The 17,473-nt window shown below is 29.5% G+C and overlaps 1 protein-coding gene across 5 annotated transcripts in view; it reads left to right on the top strand.

Moving 5' to 3' along the window:
* The window catches only part of LOC122509863 (rap1 GTPase-activating protein 1), a 412,641-nt gene that overhangs the window by 301,382 nt on the left and 93,786 nt on the right, over window positions 1-17,473 (top strand). The window contains exon 1 of one of the 5 annotated variants that reach the window (XM_043624156.1): window positions 2,511-4,162. The exons of the other annotated variants lie outside the window; for them this stretch is intronic. Within the exon in view, the coding sequence (XP_043480091.1) occupies window positions 4,052-4,162 (111 nt within the window). The 5' untranslated portion in view covers window positions 2,511-4,051. Of the gene's footprint in view, window positions 1-2,510; window positions 4,163-17,473 lie in introns of those variants that run through there. 5 annotated transcript variants of the gene reach the window in all.

Below are 17,473 nucleotides of genomic sequence, written 5' to 3'. Positions count from 1 at the left end.
ACCGAGTTCCCCCACTCCGCCGTCCAAGGGTTGAAAAAAATATTCAAGTACTTTTACTTGATATAAATAAAAAATTAAAGCACAAAATCTCATGTTCAATTTTTTTTCATAAATTAAATGTATTGAACTATAAGTGGTGCAATTTTCAATTAAAAATATTAATTATTAACTAGTCAAGAATTTTTTGAAAAAAAACTAACTCTCCCCCCTTTGAAACAAGGTCGGATTTTTTTTTTTGAAAAAGTTTTGTGAAAACAAATGAAATTAAATGCCGTTTACACCAAATTGATAAAGTGAAAATTGACTGAGTTATTCCATTTGTTTATGACAAAAAAACATACCCTTTTTTGAAGTCCATTGTTATGGACTTAAATAAAAAAAATCGAATTTCCATTTAACTGGAATGAAAGTTTCACTCCTTAAGTGTACTTTACAAGAAAAAAGAACGAAATTCGCCGGTCCAAAAGTGGGGAAATTCCGTTGAAAAATTACATGTTTTTAGTTAACAAATGGAATTATGCATAAACTATTTATCCGATCAAGTTGAATTTTTTTGGGATTTATTTAGCCTTGCAAGAGGAATATTCCTGGTAAGTTATCAACAAATTCCATAATTATTAACAAAGTTATTAAACAATTAAAAAAGTGCTATTTTTAATGGTTTAAATTCATTTGCAACTAAACTAATTAACCTTTTTTAACGTATAATCCGTCATTTGAAAGGTATTTTCAAGCTCTGCAACTTTGAATAACAACTTTTCCCCCTAAAATGTAACCGTAAGCAACAGTCATCGAAAAACTACGTTTTCCAAACTTTGACGATTGTTTATACCATTTTTCGCAACCGGAAATCGAGAGCAAACTATGGGGCTCCTATATGAAGCCCCTAAACTACCAGAAACCACAGAGACTTTGCTGTTTGTATTATTGTGCACTTTTTGCACTCACCGACTGGCCTATAATAGTTAGAATAATGTTTTAAATATAGGTACTTGAAATGGTTAGAAAAACTTTAATTCAATAAATTATATTTAAAAGCAATTGCGAATTATTTTCACGACAGCTTGAGGTGCGATTTTATAATTTGACTTTGACTTTCGAATTGATTTTGACTTTGACATTGACCTGGACTATAACTGTGACTTACACTAAATTTTGACTTTCACTTTGACTCTGATTTTAACTTTCATTTTCACTCTGAGTTTTACTTTTTCTTTTACCTTAATTTTAACTCTGACTTTTATCTTAGATTTGGACTTTGACTTTTACGTTGATTTTGACTTGAACATTAACTTTTTGACTATAATTTTGTTTTTGACTCTATCTTTTACTTTTACTTAGATTTTGACTTTAATTTTAACTTTGACTCTCGCTTTTAGTTTCATTTAGATTTTGACTTTAACTTTGACTTTCGATTAGATTTTTACTTTCACATTAACTTTTTAACTTCAATTTTAACTTTCACTTTGACTTTAAAAATAAGTTAAGTCAAAGTGAAAGTCAAAAAGTTAATGTGAAAGTAAAAATCTAATCGAAAGTCAAAGTTAAAGTCCAAAAGTCAATGTTAATGTCAAAATCGGATCGAAAGTCACAGTCAAAGTCATAATTTGACATAGAATGAAATCTAAATGAAATCTATGACACCTGAATTCTATGTCAAATATGAGAATTATGTGTAATGACTTATCCGCCAATGAAATTTATATCAAGTGAACTTTATGTCAAATGAGAATGATGTTAAATGGCATTTATGCCAAATGAAATTTATATGAATTTAATTTTATATTAAATAATAATTATGTTAAATGATATTCACGTCAAATGAAATTTATGTCAAATTAATTTTATAACAAATAAAATTTACGTTAAATGAATTTTATGTCAAAAGAAATGTATGTTAAATGATTTTTATGTCAATAGAAATTGATGTCACATAATTTTTATGTCAAATGGGAATTAAGTTATCTGAGTTTTATGTAACATAATATTTCTGTTTAATGAATTCTATGACAAATGATATTTATGTTAAATGGTTTTTGTGTGCAATGAAATTTATGACAAATAATGTTCATATTATGAGAATTTTAAGTTAAGTAGTTTTATATCAAATATCTTTTATTTTTAAGATCACACTAAAAAAGTCTTACTTTCAGCCTATTTTTGAGGCTGAATTTAAGGTGTAAACGGAGTCAGACTTTTTTTTCCTGTAATTTTAATAAATTTATCAATTTCTCTCAATTTTTTTTGTTTATCTCAATTTCAAATTTGGATAAACATTTATTTTAAATGAACAAATGAATAAATAAATAACAAACGTAAAATAAAGTGTTATAAATTATTTATCGTCGCAGTCCATTGCAATAAGGATTTATAATTACAGGCATTAAAATAAAGATCTTAGAGAGTCGCCTTTCGAAAGTCCGTCCCTGGACAAAGTTGGGTAGAACTCAGTCGACGATGGTGTGTGCGGGAGATGTCGGGGGGAGTTTATGTTTCACGATGGAAGGATAGCAGAGTGAGGCCTAAAGCTCGCATTCGAAGCCAGTTGCGCTCCTGCCGTTCCTGCGAACTCGCGCGCGCGTCCCTTTGTAACGCACTAAAAAAATACACAAACAAAATCTCTTTTTCTCTCTCTCTCTCTCTCTCTCTCTCTCTCTCTCGTGGGATGTTGTGTTGTATTCACATGGTGCATTATTTGCGCTATCTTTCTTGGACCAACGGGTTCTGCGCCCACGATTCAAACACTTTCTATTCTGACCTCGGTTTCGCCTCGCGATCAAATTCGCGTGGGTGTATTTCTTAAAAAAAAATTCGACTAACTTTTAGAAAAGAGAGAGAGGTCTTTTATTTTTTATAATTTGAATTAAGAAATAGAAAAGAGCCGCCAAGAATGACAGATTGGAATTCAAAATCGCGCAGAAAAAATTGTCACGTGCTACGAATCCACAATCGATGCCGGGACGCGAGATAACTGTATATATATATATATAGTAGTTGTCTCAAATGTGAGTCTTTGATGAAGTGCAGACTTGGCAAATTTTTACCGGTTTTTTTTAAAGCGGTGCTAAAAAAACTCCCTAATGTGAGCAGCTGCTTCCGGAGAAAAAAATTTGCTGATAGAACAGAGAAGGAAGTGTGACACTTGTAAAGTGAGAGAAAAACTTTCCTCTTTTTGCGGATGCAGTAAATTTTTTTTGTTTTTAATTTGTGAGTTGAATTTATAAGTGGCCTTTTGAAATTGGAGAATAATCAAAAAGTGTTTCTAAGTTTACTGAAGTATTCGCAATCCGTGACGCAAGTCGGGAGAATTAGAAGAAGAAGAGAAGGAGGAGAAAGAAGAAGAAGCAGAGGAATTAGAGGGTTTTGTGAGAGTTAAGAGTTTATTTACGATTCAAGCGGTTTGCTTTGCCTTTATATACTCATCGTTGCCAGTTTATAGAAAAAGAAAAATTATCGAAAAGTAGAAAATTAGAATAAAACTAGTGACAAGAGTTTTGTTTGAATGGTGAAGAAAGAGGGAAAAAAGGAAGTTTTTGTTTAAATACTAAAAAAACGAAAACGAGAAAAGGAGAAGAAGAAAAGAATTTTTGATTCGATACTGAAAGAAAAGAAACGAAAGAAGGAGAAGAAGAAAAGAAGTTTTGTTTAAATACTCAAAGGAGAAGTTTTACTTAAATACTGAAGAAAGAAGCTTTAGTTAAAAACTGAAGAATAAGAAGACGAAAAGAAGTTTTATTTAAATACTGAAAAAAGAGAAAGAAGAAGACGAGAAAAAGTTTTATTTAAATTCTAAAAGAAGAAGTTTGACTAAAACACTGAAGAAAGAACTTTTACTTAAAAAGAGAAAAAAGAAGAAGGCGAAAAGAAGTTTTACTTAAAAACAGAAAAGAGAAAGAAATCAGCAAAAAAGAGAAGAAGAAAAAAAAGAAGAGTTTTGTTTAAATAACTGGAAATAAAAAGTGCTAATTTTCAAAGTGAGGATTAAAAAAAAAGGAGATTATATTTAAAGAAGTGCATGGTTGGTTCGTGTTAGTGAAATACAAAAGCGATCATGATGGGTGTATTGAGATGGAGGCAGGACTTGAGGTCGGAAGCTAGTCAAACGAGGACCAACACAGACAGGTCAACACATTCTCACACTCTGCCAAAACTTGTTACTCAGGTAAGAAAAGGAAAATAAAACCTGTGCCAGATGCATCAGACTGTGTCAAATTTCTTTTTTTGACCTGCAACTACACGGAGAGAAAAAACAAGGCTTTTCCCCATGAAAAAATATGCATTTAACGCGTGAAAATTATCACAGTAAAAATGCAGGACGCTCACGGGTTTTCCCGGTGAGATTCTTGCAACGAGCTAAGGCCAATAGGGGCTAAGGCATGGCCTAACCGCTAAACGCAAGAAATTCATCAGGAAATCCGGTGAAACTCCTACCTGAAAAAGGCATGAATTCAAGTCACAGGGAAAAGCCTTGTTTTTTCTATCCGTGTAGAGTTTCACTTTTCCAAAACAGATAATAATGAGAAAGAGAAAAACGACTCGCCCTTCGTCAATGACCGCAAATTGAGCCTCCCAATTCAAGAACTCGCCCGACGCTCGGATGAACACTCTAACGCCAGTCAAACGTTAAGAAAAGTCACAAAAATTAAAATTTGAAATTTTGATTTTTTAGAAGCACTACTTTGTAGGAAATTGAATAGCGCATCTTTTTTTCCTTTGAATTTTTTTCGTAGGATGAATATTGTCGGAAATAATGACGAAAAATGGTAAAATTTTGTTTTTCAAATTTCATTGCTTTTTAAAACATAAATCATCGTATCTTCGACAATTATTGTCGAATTGACTTCAAATTTGGTATGCAAGTCTATTTGGGTTCTGGGAAGACGATAAAATGATCAGAATGTAAAAATTTCCTAATTGTTCACTAATTTGTTAATGTAAATAAAGGCTTGTCAATTTTAGGTTAACTTACCTTCGTCGACAAAAAGTCTGCGGTGAACTTTCGAATTGAAAAAACTTCCAGTGAGACATTTGTTTATTAGTATATAAGGAAGTTTTTTGGAAAATATTAGATTGATTTAGTAAAAAATGTGGAAAATATTAAGGTTTAAAGGCAGCGCGGAGAGCGCGACATCGAGTCGCGGCGTGCAAATATCACTAAACACCAACTTTATAGGACGTCAGTTGTTGAATTTGTTCTTATTACCTCGGTTATTACTCAGTACTTTAAAAAAAGCATTAAATTTCTTTGACATTTAGGAAAATAATTAAACTTTGGAAAAGAATTTTGTTATTTATAAAGATAATCGGGATTTTTACAAATTTTTTTTTCAAATTTTGTACATAGTTGAATTTTATAAGAAGAATTTTATTATTTTTTTTTTTTGAAAATAGTTGAATTTCTGCAATTATTTGTAATTTCTCCAAAATTGAATTTTTTTAGTGTTTTCAACAAAAATTTAAATTAGAAAGTTTTCAAATTCTATTATTTTTAAAATTGCTAATTTTATTTATAAAATGTAGTAAAAAGTTAGCCGCGCGAATTATTGCTAGTTCTTTATTATTTATAGAATTTTTATGTTTGTTATAATGTTAAACATAGCGTTATAATTATATCCCAATAATTTATTTAATGCTTTTTTTAAAGTACTGAGTAATAACCGAGGTAATAAGAACAAATTCAACAACTGACGTCCTATAAAGTTGGTGTTTAGTGATATTTGCACGCCGCGACTCGATGTCGCACTCTCCGCGCTTCGTTTAAAACTAAATATTTTCCACATTTTTTACTAAATCAATCTAATATTTTCCAAAAAACTTCCTTATATACTAATAAACAAATGTCTCACTGGAAGTTTTTTCAATTCGAAAGTTCACCGCAGACTTTTTGTCGACGAAGGTAAGTTAACCTAAAATTGACAAGCCTTTATTTACATTAACAAATTAGTGAACAAGTAGGAAATTTTTACATTCTGATCATTTTATCGTCTTCCCAGAACCCAAATAGACTTGCATACCAAATTTGAAGTCAATTCGACAATAATTGTCGAAGATACGATGATTTATGTTTTAAAAAGCAATGAAATTTGAAAAACAAAATTTTACCATTTTTCGTCATTATTTCCGACAATATTCATCCTACGAAAAAAATTCAAAGGAAAAAAAGATGCGCTATTCAATTTCCTACAAGGTAGTGCTTCTAAAAAATCAAAATTTCAAATTTTAATTTTTGGGACTTTTCTTAACGTTTGACTGGCGTTAGAGTGTTCATCCGAGCGTCGGGCGAGTTCTTGAATTGGGAGGCTCAATTATCCCTAATTTTAGACACTATTTGGTACAGAATGAACACATTTTTTTCGTTGCACAGTTCCGATATTTTATTTACACTCTTAGACGCTTTAGACCAACACATTTTCGCACTTATAATAACTACACGTAGAAACGCACACTTATAACACTTTAAGTTTAGAAGCGAACTGTTCTTATATACCAAATAACAAAATTTTTCACAACTTGTGAGAAATGATTTTGCACTAATAACTACTTTTTAATTAGCGAGAAATATAAAAGAAAATATATTTTCATCGAGGTCAATTTCTAGACGCAATTCAACTGCAAATTATTAGTTAAGTTAAATATTCACATTACACATAATAGTATATAGGCACCCCTGTCCGTCTTTCCCAGAAAGTAGTCAGCTTAGTGGTTTGCACTTTAATGTGCAAAAAAGTTCCTCGAGATGGCGCAGTACTCACTACTCGTCACCAATATTCGTTACCTCATTCATTATTGTATTTGTTGTGTTGAAATCGGTTAGAAATCTCAACTAAATTTTATAAAAAAATGTGAAAGTAAAAAAAGTATTAACATTAAAAACTATTTTAATGTTGTAAAAAGAGCATATTGTTTAAAAAGTGAAAATGTTTTTAATAAGTAGCCGGCAAAGCTTGCCTTAGTTTAAAAATTTTAAAAAAAGTTTAAAACTTTTAAATTTTTATTTAATATTATATTTTTTATTCATTGTATACGTTCATGTTTGTTTTTGTCTTGAGTAAAATTTCATCTCAAATAATAAATAAAAAAAATGGATTAAAGTTAACCCTCCGTCACACACCTAGGGAGAGATTCCCTCTACGGTTTCAGTATTTTTTAAATAACTTTTGTTTTCCTCATTGCAAAATAAAATCAGTTTCTATACCTTTCGACAATTTACTCCTCAACACATTTCTAAAAAAACATTTAGTTTAAACATAATTAATATTTAATTATGAAGCTTCAAAGCCAGAAGAAACTCGAAAAAGTGAGGTTATGTCAAATAAAAAAATCAAGTTTTAAAAACATTTTTTGTTCCACTGTTGGTTGATGACAAAATTATATTATAAATATAATTAAAATAAATTGTTTAATGATTTTTTTGCTTATTTGTTAATGTTACATTATTTTTACATGTCGAGTGGAATTTCTTTGAAGATGTGCATTCGTGTAATTAATTTTTATTTTTGAGACCGAAAATTAATTTGATTAATTTTATAATTTAGAATAATTTACTACAAATTTGTAAGTTTGTGTTAAAACTAAATTTTTGTTGATTCCTTTGTTTATGTTTTAATGTTGCTTATTTTACAATGTGGTGAGCGATTCCCTCTGAACGTGTGTAAGGTCGGAATATTTTCTCATGTGTGTGACGGAGGGTTAATGCTATTTATATTATTTAAATTTGTTTTCTTTATTTTAAATATACTATTTATCTATGACTTTCCTTTAACTTTTATTATAAATCAGTTTATCTGATAATTTAAACGATTTAAACGAAAGTCATCAGTTTATTGTACAACACATTTATGTATTTTCATACTAATTATTCAATTGTTCTATCATCTTTTATGAGTTAAAAATACAATATTATTTCTTATCGTGTATTTTTAACATCACTAACAACAAGATTTCATTATAAAAACAAATAATTTATTCGTTTCTATGATATTTTTCTATTGCTTTAGTGAATTTTGAGCGAGTGTTGAGAACAGCGCCATCACGTGTTACTTTTTGGCACATGAAAACGCAAACCACTAAGCTGACATATTTTTCCTTCAAAATACATAGGAGTCGGACTGGGGTGATATAGGGATATGTATAGCAGACAGCAAAAACACATGGACTATAGAGAAACCGGAAGAAATGCGCATCGGTACACTGCGCAACAATGCGCTAGTGAAGAGCGCCGATTTAGAATACGAGTAAACTATAACGTTTCACAAACTTTCACTAATGATTCGTAAACATTCAAACAGCCATTGATAACAATTCAGCATTAAATCTAAAACAATTGGTCACATACTGGCATTCTAATCAATCCATGACTCGTTTTCAATCGTTAAGTAAAGTTAAGTAACCATCAACGGAAAAAGAGTCCCGTCTCAAAGTAATATACTAATCCATTAATGGTTGACGGACTTTTTCTTTCCGTGTATGATCCTTTCTTAAAAAAGACATGGAGTGGAAAGGTCGAATGTATCGAAAAGTATCGAAATAAAGAATGGGCAATGAGAATGTAAAATCTTAATAGAAGGGTGTTTTCAAAATTGTTTGGACATGTAAACGTGGCGCTGCAGTCGTATGTTATTTAAAAAGAGCGCGAATATATAAATTTTATTTTTGTTAAGAGAAAGTACTCATAATAAATCTTATTTTGCATTGTCAAAAAAAAACGTCAACATTTCAAATATAAATAAGCAAATTGTTAATTGAAAAAATTTGAATATTATAATTAATATTATTATTAATGAAATAATGGATTTGGACAATGGACATATAAAAACTAGCACCGTAGACGGCCGCTTGCGGCCGTCAGAGGAGCTAGTGGTATAATAAAACCCTGTAAATAGTTTTCCGAAATTCGAATATTTGCCAAAGTTATTTGTAGCGTTTTAGTAAATAGCTAATTACTCGCGATCGGATGAACCGATTTTAATAAAAATATTGTAGGAGAGATTACCCGAGGAATTGTACTTTAGATAAATGATCAAAATTTTAATTAAAAAATATAATTTGTGTAAATAAATTAACTTTTTAATTTTTTGTGTTAAAAAAATTTATTCTCCATATCTTTTTTAAAAATTATTTTTTAATAATCAAATAAAGAATACTGTTTTAAGATTTTATTTGAACAATAAAAAAGTGTAATTCTCTATCACTTTAGAAAATATAATATTTTTAGTTACAAAAATTTTTGAAAAGTTAAAGAGATTTGAAGCAAAACAAATGAATAAACTAAACTCGACAACTTTTACCAAAAAATTACATATTAACAATCATACATATGTGTAAAAGCATGAAATCGACATGAATTCATTTGTTTTGTTTTAAATCTCTTTTACTTTTCAAAAGTTTTTGTAACTAGAAATATTATATTTTCTAAAGTACCTAATAGAGAATCCCACTTTTTTATTGTTTAAATAGAATCATAAATTAAAATAAAATTAAAAAAAATAAAGAACAAATTTTTTTTTAACCCCAAAAATTAAAAAGTTAATTTATTTGAACAAATTATATTTTTTAATAAAAATTTTGATCATTTATCTAAAGTACAATTTCTTAGGTAATCTCTCCTCCAATTTTTATTAAAATCGGTTTATCCGCTCGCGAGTAATTAGCTATCTATTTACTAAAACGCTACAAATAACTTTGACCTTGAATAACTTTGGCAAATATTCGAATTTCGGAAAACTATTTACAGGGTTTTATTATACCATCATAGGCTATCGAAACATATAAGAATGAGAAAAATTCACCGACCCAATGAAACCCCCACTATTATTTTTATTACACTGAGAAAACTGGAGAGTCAAATTCAGAGGTTCAAAAAGTGTATGTTTCCTTTGCTTATGAAGAGAGTTGAATAGTCCTTCTAAAATAAATTTTGAATTGATAATGGAAATCTACTTGTATATTCTCTCCCATTATATGAGAGGGTTAAAAGTTGCGCAGAAAATGTGTACGATCTGATGCGCGCGAAATTATTTTTCTGACATTTTATGTATTTAATTTAGGGGTTAGGTTGCCATATTTATTCATTTCGCGCCGGATAAGGAAGGGATTTCTCAAGATGGTTAATTTGTCCCTCTGTTATAAACTCATTTCCCCTCCAAGAGAAATGGCACGAATATCTGTCAATGGTGTATTTGAACATTTAGATTGTTATCCAATAGCTAACTCTCAAATATCAACGATTTGTCCCTCCAGATGTTTAGTCCAATACTCCAGTTTTCTCAGTGTATTTACTATTGTTGATAGTTTCAATTTTTTGTTGTATTAATTATTTATAGTTCCATTTTTTATTGATTCAATTACTGGTAGTAGTTTCAATATTTTGTATTAATTATAAATAGTCAATCTTATTGATAGATTAAATTTTTGGTTATTATTAATAAATAATTATTTATAGTTTCAATTTGTTGTTATTCTTTCAATTTTGGTAGTTTCAATTATTAATAGGTTCAATTATTGATAGTTTTCAATTATAGTTTCAATTATTGGTAGACTGAATTATTGGTAGCTTTCAATATTAAGTTTCAATTGTTGGTAGTCATATAATTATTATTGGTCGTTTCTATTAATGATCGTTTCAATTATTGGTTGCTGTCTTAATGAATGATGATTTGAAGTAATAATTGTCTATATTATTGATAGTTTCAATTATTATTGATAAATCTAACAAAATATATATGATTTCAGTTTCTTTAACAAACTTTTCTTTAATTTAGAGTTAGGTTATTAAACTTGTGTCCCATTTATACATTTTAAGGGATATAAAACTATATACTGATCATCATGTATACAATTATCAATCGGCTATTGCGTCTATTGCTTAACTTTCTATTATCAATGAAAAGATAAATGCTTTTGACTGACGAAAATACATTTTTTCAAACAAGTATTATTCATATATCTATTTATTTATACTTATAGATTATTATTATTATCAGCATTTTTATTCCTTAATTTCTTACCGTTTTATTTTAAACATTTTTGTTAAAATATTATTTTCATTTTTTTTATTATCATTTAAGTGACATTATATTTTTATCATTGTTTGAATTTTACTTTCAGTTTTATATTGTTTTTTGTCATATGCTTTAAGCATATTTCTATAAATATAAAATATATAATGTTAAACATTGCAACTATATAGGGTAAATGCACTAGTAGTCGGACACTTAAGGATACAATCTTAAATTATGTTTTATTTCTTGAAATAGCAAATATCTACTGTGTTTATAAGCACATTATTAATTAAAGGAGTTCTTCAGGATTAAAAATCATATAAATTTGTTACAAATACTTGAGTATTTAATAAAATATAAACATTTTAATAAAAAATTACGACTGCTTTAGTAGTCGGACACTTTTTCCCCTTGTTTCTATAGTCGGACATCTGTCAGATATTTTGAATTTATAAAAAGAAAAAGATAATTTTTTAATTGCTATCTGCTGGAAAATGGAATTAAAGCATATTAGAAGTTATTAATATAATATTTAAACCCTATAAGTTTTAATATTTATGATTAATTGTCAACAAAACTTTGTGCCACTCATCGCGCTACTCGAAAATGGTTGTATCTATAGTCGGACACCATGATTTTTAAAACATTAAATAAAATATTTCTTGTTTAATTATTTTCGAAAATAACACTATTTTAATAAAATATAAACTTCACACATTCGTCTAGTATACTTTTTAAAGTAATTATCACAATGCATTATTATTTATTTGCCAAAAAACACGAAAGTGTCCGACTACTAGTACTGTCCGACTATACCCGCACTTACCCTATATACACTTTAAAATGTAGGGTAGGGTGGGGCATTACTACTCTTGTTTGGATTTTTGAGTCTAAAAAATGCATTTAAAAAAAAATAAAAAAATGCTTAAGACCGTTTGAAAACTTAACTTCTTAGCTACAATTTTGCCATGTATTATTTTGCTGTAACTTGATTCTGTTCCGAACTACAGCGATTTTGCGAAACCCTTTTTTCATGTCGAAAAAAACGAGGGGCGAAACTATTCCAGCAGCTATTAATGATATAATACTAAAAAAATATAAAAATTAATTTGTTAATTGGAGGAGTTTTTCTCTTCCAATTTCTTACCATTCTAACCTAGAAACAAGCACACAAAAAAATGGACTGTTTCGTAGTTTTCGCTTTCATCAGTGGAAGAATAGTTTCGCCTCAACCGCACATTTTTTGAAAAAACACTTGTAAAATTTTTGAACAATAGAATATCAAAAATCCATTATGATATTCGTGTTCAGCACTAAATTTGACTTTAGAAATAATTTTTCCGACCGTTTATCACTATTTACAATGTCAAACTAAATGAGGGAAAACAAGTAAGCGAGTATATCAAAATCACATTTGAGTACTTAACTCCTATGATAGATGGCGCCAGAAGCTCAAATGTGGCGTACAATGTTCATTTCACATGACAAGTATACAGTGTAAAAGGGACTTCAATCGGATGAATAGTTTTTTCTCCAGGACTATAGAATAGTTTCGCCCCGCGAATAGTAATGCCCTACATACCCTACGTCATAAAATTTAGAGAATTGGAATGGAAAGTACGTTTTCACACAATTTCGTGAAAGACAGTATAAATATACGTTTATAAATATAAACACAGGAAAAAAAGTCTGACTCCGTTTACACCTTAAATTCAGCCTTAATAATAATATAATATTCTAAAAATATAAATATATATATGTTTACATATGGATGAATTTTTTTGTCATTTAAAAATTTACAAGGATTCTGGTAAGATCTTTTTAAAAAATATATAGAGATAATTATATAGTTATCTCTATATATTTATAAAAAATGAAAAAATACACATATATATATATATATATATATAGAAGTACACGCAAAAAAAAGGTTGGATACCCTAGTAGAAAAATTTGGTGGCGCTAGCATGGTGCCACTCTCGCGTTCCATTGCGCTGTAGTGACGCTGAGAGCATTTGAAACACTTTTGTAGTCTAGCGCCTTTCTCGCATTCTGCTCGCAGTGCTAGAATGAACATAACCTCACCTGCCAAAACTTTATTTCGCGAATTAAAAAATGATTCCTATGTCATTTCTTTTGACGAAAATAATTAAAAAAAATCGTGTACATATAAAAAACATTTACTAATTATCTGCCTACAATGAAGTTTTAACGTATTTGAAGAGTTAATTCACGTTTCGTTTAAAGTTATGGTAAGATTTTAATTCAGAAAACGGTAACCTTTTCTTAATCCCAAGCCTAATCAAAATTTTGATCATTATTTGCTGTATAAAATTGTTTTTTAAATATGGAAATTTTAAGAATAAATTATTATTAAATTTTCATAAAAAATTATTTATTTCTTTAGTAACAGTGTCAAAAATAGTTACACATGTTAAACATTGAAATTAAAATTTTTGAAATTAACCAATTTCTTTTATAATAAAAATAATAATAATTGCAAAAATTAAGTTCCTATTTAAAATCAGTAAATCTTTTCTGTCAGGTGAATTAAAAATAAAGAAAAAATAAATCCAGTTTGAGGTTATGTTTTTTAATTCGAATGGAGAAAAATTATTAATATATTTGATCCATCAAAAAGTATTTATTGTTACTCTTGGTGATAAATCGTTAAATTAATTACTTAAAATATATTTAAAAATTTTCTTGGAGATTGAATAAAACATTCATATACTAAAAATTCTTTTATAAATAAGTGTATAAATTAACGAATGAACAAGAAATTTATAATGCAATATTAATTTATGTTTAAATTTAATACAATTACAAATATATAAATACTTACAATCCTTTACTATATATTTTTTTTAAATGCCACAATATTCTACAAGCAAACATTTACTTTTACTTTAAAAATAGAAGCAAACACCTTTAACACTTTATGCAACAGAAATTTGAGGTTATGTTACATTCTAGCGGAAAGTGCTCGCGCCATGCAAGGCGCTAGAAGACGTCGGCGAGATAAATTGCCATGCAAATTCCAGTGGTGGCGCTAGCATATATCTAGGCTTCCATTAAATTTTTCTACCTGGGTAATACATCCAATTTTTATTGGATAGAAGGAAATTAGCTGTTATATCTATGTAAAATCATATATGAACAAACGGCGTTGGTTCCAGTGACAATTTTAAATTTATACTTATGATTAGTCATTATGTCTGTTTAGTTGGATACGGTTTCCAACGAGTTGGATGTAGCAGCCAACTGAAATTTGTAAGTCCCGATTCCTATGATGCGCATGCGCTGTCAAGAAGTTGCGACTCGATTCCGACAATTTCGTGCGTGAACGTGAACTGTCAAGACAAAAATACTATAATGGACGAAAACACGATAAATTTTTTTAAAATAATCGCGCCAACAAACTGAACATTTAATAACATTGCTAAACGAAAGTGATTAAGTGAAAGTGAAAGTGTCAAGTAATAAAGTAGCAAAATTGAAATCAAAGTTTGTACCCACATAGCACCATAGTATGAGGTAAGGTTATGTTGAGTACTAATCGTAAGGCACATAAGGTTACACAATATTGCTGCGGTAGACCTGAGGTGAACTAAAAACTTCCGCCATGGAGGTAAGGTTACATGTTAGGGTGTGGTGAGTATATATGATAAGGCCATGGTAACCTTACACGTTAAGGTTAAGGTAACCTTACACGTTAAGGTTGATGTAACCTTACACGTTAAGGTTGAGGTAACGTTACATGTTAAGGTTGAGGTAAGGTTACATGTCAAGGTTGAGGTAAGGTAATTATTAAGTTGTAAGGTTGAGGTAAGGTTAAGGTAAGGTTGTGATAAATTTACCAGTTATGGAAAATATTAAAAAAATAATTAATAAATAAATATTCAATTAAAAAGTTAGTTTGTTGCTCTTCTCTATTTTGGAAACCTGACATGAAGCAGAAAATTTTGAAAACAAATTTGGGGGGACTGGGATTCGAACCCGGGATCGACGCGCATAAACCTATCATTCTAACTAACTGAGCTAAGTAGAGAACTGGCAGAAGGAAAATTAATGTTGCCTTTAAGGTGAACCAAGAAGATGATTAACTCCTTAAAGGCAATATTAATTTTCCTTCTACCAGTTCTCTACTTAGCTCAGTTAGTTAGAATGATAGGTTTATGCGCGTCGATCCCGGGTTCAAATCCCAGTCCCCCCAAATTTGTTTTCAAAATTTTCTGCTTCATATCAGGTTTCCAAAATAGAGAGGAGCAACAAACTAACTTTTTAATTGAATATTTATTTATTAATTATTTTTTCAATATTTTCCATAACTGGTAAATTTATCACAACCTTACCTTAACCTTACCTCAACCTTACAACTTAATAATTACCTTACCTCAACCTTGACATGTAACCTTACCTCAACCTTAACATGTAACGTTACCTCAACCTTAACGTGTAAGGTTACATCAACCTTAACGTGTAAGGTTACCTTAACCTTAACGTGTAAGGTTACCATGGCCTTATCATATATACTCACCACACCCTAACATGTAACCTTACCTCCATGGCGGAAGTTTTTAGTTCACCTCAGGTCTACCGCAGCAATATTGTGTAACCTTATGTGCCTTACGATTAGTACTCAACATAACCTTACCTCATACTATTGTGCTATGTGGGTAAAATTCTGTCTTCGCTTTTACAGAGAATCTTATAGATTATGAAACACTATAGAGAATATGATTTTGATAAATTGATTTATTTGTGATGAGGAACAACCGCTCCACGAGGAGGAATATCTAACGCGGGAAACATTTTTAGGTTATGTTTGTTAATTTTAAAGTAAAAAAATCATAAAGAGAATTAATTTTCAGTGATAACTAATGATATTTAAATCTTAATTATATCTAAAACATTCAATAAGAATTAAATTAGTAAAATTAAATAAACAAATAATTTTATTAATATTCATGTGTAAATTTAATTAAATATGTAAAATATAAATGGTTATTTCACTATTAGAAAATAATTGCACTATCCAACTTGAAGGTAGTGATAACAAAAAAATAGACAGTTCACAAAATAAATTGGCTCCCCTATCCAACAGAATTGGATAGTACATCCAACATCTAAGAATCCAATTAAATTGGTTGTCCTGTCCAACTAAATACAGTCGGGTCCCCATACTGTTAGATTCCAAACTGTTATGTCCTCAGTAGCGTTATGTTTTTGCATAACCTCCAAATTCAGAAGTGTTAGGTGACGTCTCGTTACGTCACTAATTTTCAGGGCCGTATTCTTAAGACAAAGGAAAAGGGTGCATATACTTCTAGGCCAAACTTGAGGTGTATATTATATTTACGTTCCTGAAAGGTGCGCAGTAAGCATAATTTGAGCACATAACAGAGCTGAGTCTGGAGAAGTGGGAAATTTCTGAAAATGTAACAGTATGGGGACCCGACTGTAGATCGCGCTCCAGACACTATCTAAAATAGCTGGGGTATCCAACACATAGTATACTGTATCCAACTATTTTTCTGCGTGTAGTATTTTTAATTTTAATAAGAATTATTGCATTTTAACTCCACGTGTAATGTGTAATATAAGAAAATATTCGAGGCGTGTAATGTAATCCACTATATAAAATATGCATATTTCATATGGTTGATCAAGACATATTTCATGGATCATAATTACTCTAATCGAACATGATCGCTCGTCTGTACGGTTGATCAAATAGTGTTTGCTGTTACATCCTTGTAACAATAAGGATTATTATCTAATCAAGAAGTTGTTTATTTTTATACAATTCGAAAAGATCCCTGCACTGTAAAATTTGAAACGTCCAAATGAAAACGTCAATTTTTTTATTACTTTTATACTTTAAATTTGTAATTTATTAATTATTTTCCAACTGAAAGAAATTAATTTTTAATAAAATAAAAACTATTCGATTCAAGTAAATATTTATTTGAGATAATAAACAATTAATCGGTTATATTTTAATCAAATATTACATTATTTTTCACCACACCATCTAAGTACTCTCTAAATTTGAATCAGTTAAAAATAACTGATTTGGAAGCAAAAAGTCAGTCACTAATTCAAATAGGAATATTTCTTCTAATCATTTACACCGAAAAAAATCTCGATGGTATTATTAACTATGACCCTATAGTTAATCTTAACCTAGTAAAAGTAATAAGGATTCCTAATCATTATGGTTAGGATCGCTAGGTTGATTCAACAAATTCAAGCCTGACAAAAACAACCCTGCAAATCCTAGTCAAATTGACTAGGATTTTAGTAATTTTGCCTATTTTCATAATGCGCACGCGTCTGCTTCTGTTCTGACAGTGTTTACCTCTATATCTTTCGCGTCATTTATCGTGATTTCGTAAAACGATTTTTTATCATTACTCGCGTCTATTTTTTGTACATAAAATAGAGTTCTTACATACATCAAAATTGCT

The sequence above is a fragment of the Leptopilina heterotoma genome, unplaced genomic scaffold (genome assembly GCF_015476425.1).
Source record: "Leptopilina heterotoma isolate Lh14 unplaced genomic scaffold, ASM1547642v1 Lhet_63, whole genome shotgun sequence".
Taxonomy (NCBI): Eukaryota; Metazoa; Arthropoda; class Insecta; order Hymenoptera; family Figitidae; genus Leptopilina; species Leptopilina heterotoma.
The sequence above is the reverse complement of the archived record's forward strand: the minus strand, read 5'-3'. Positions and strand labels throughout refer to the sequence as shown.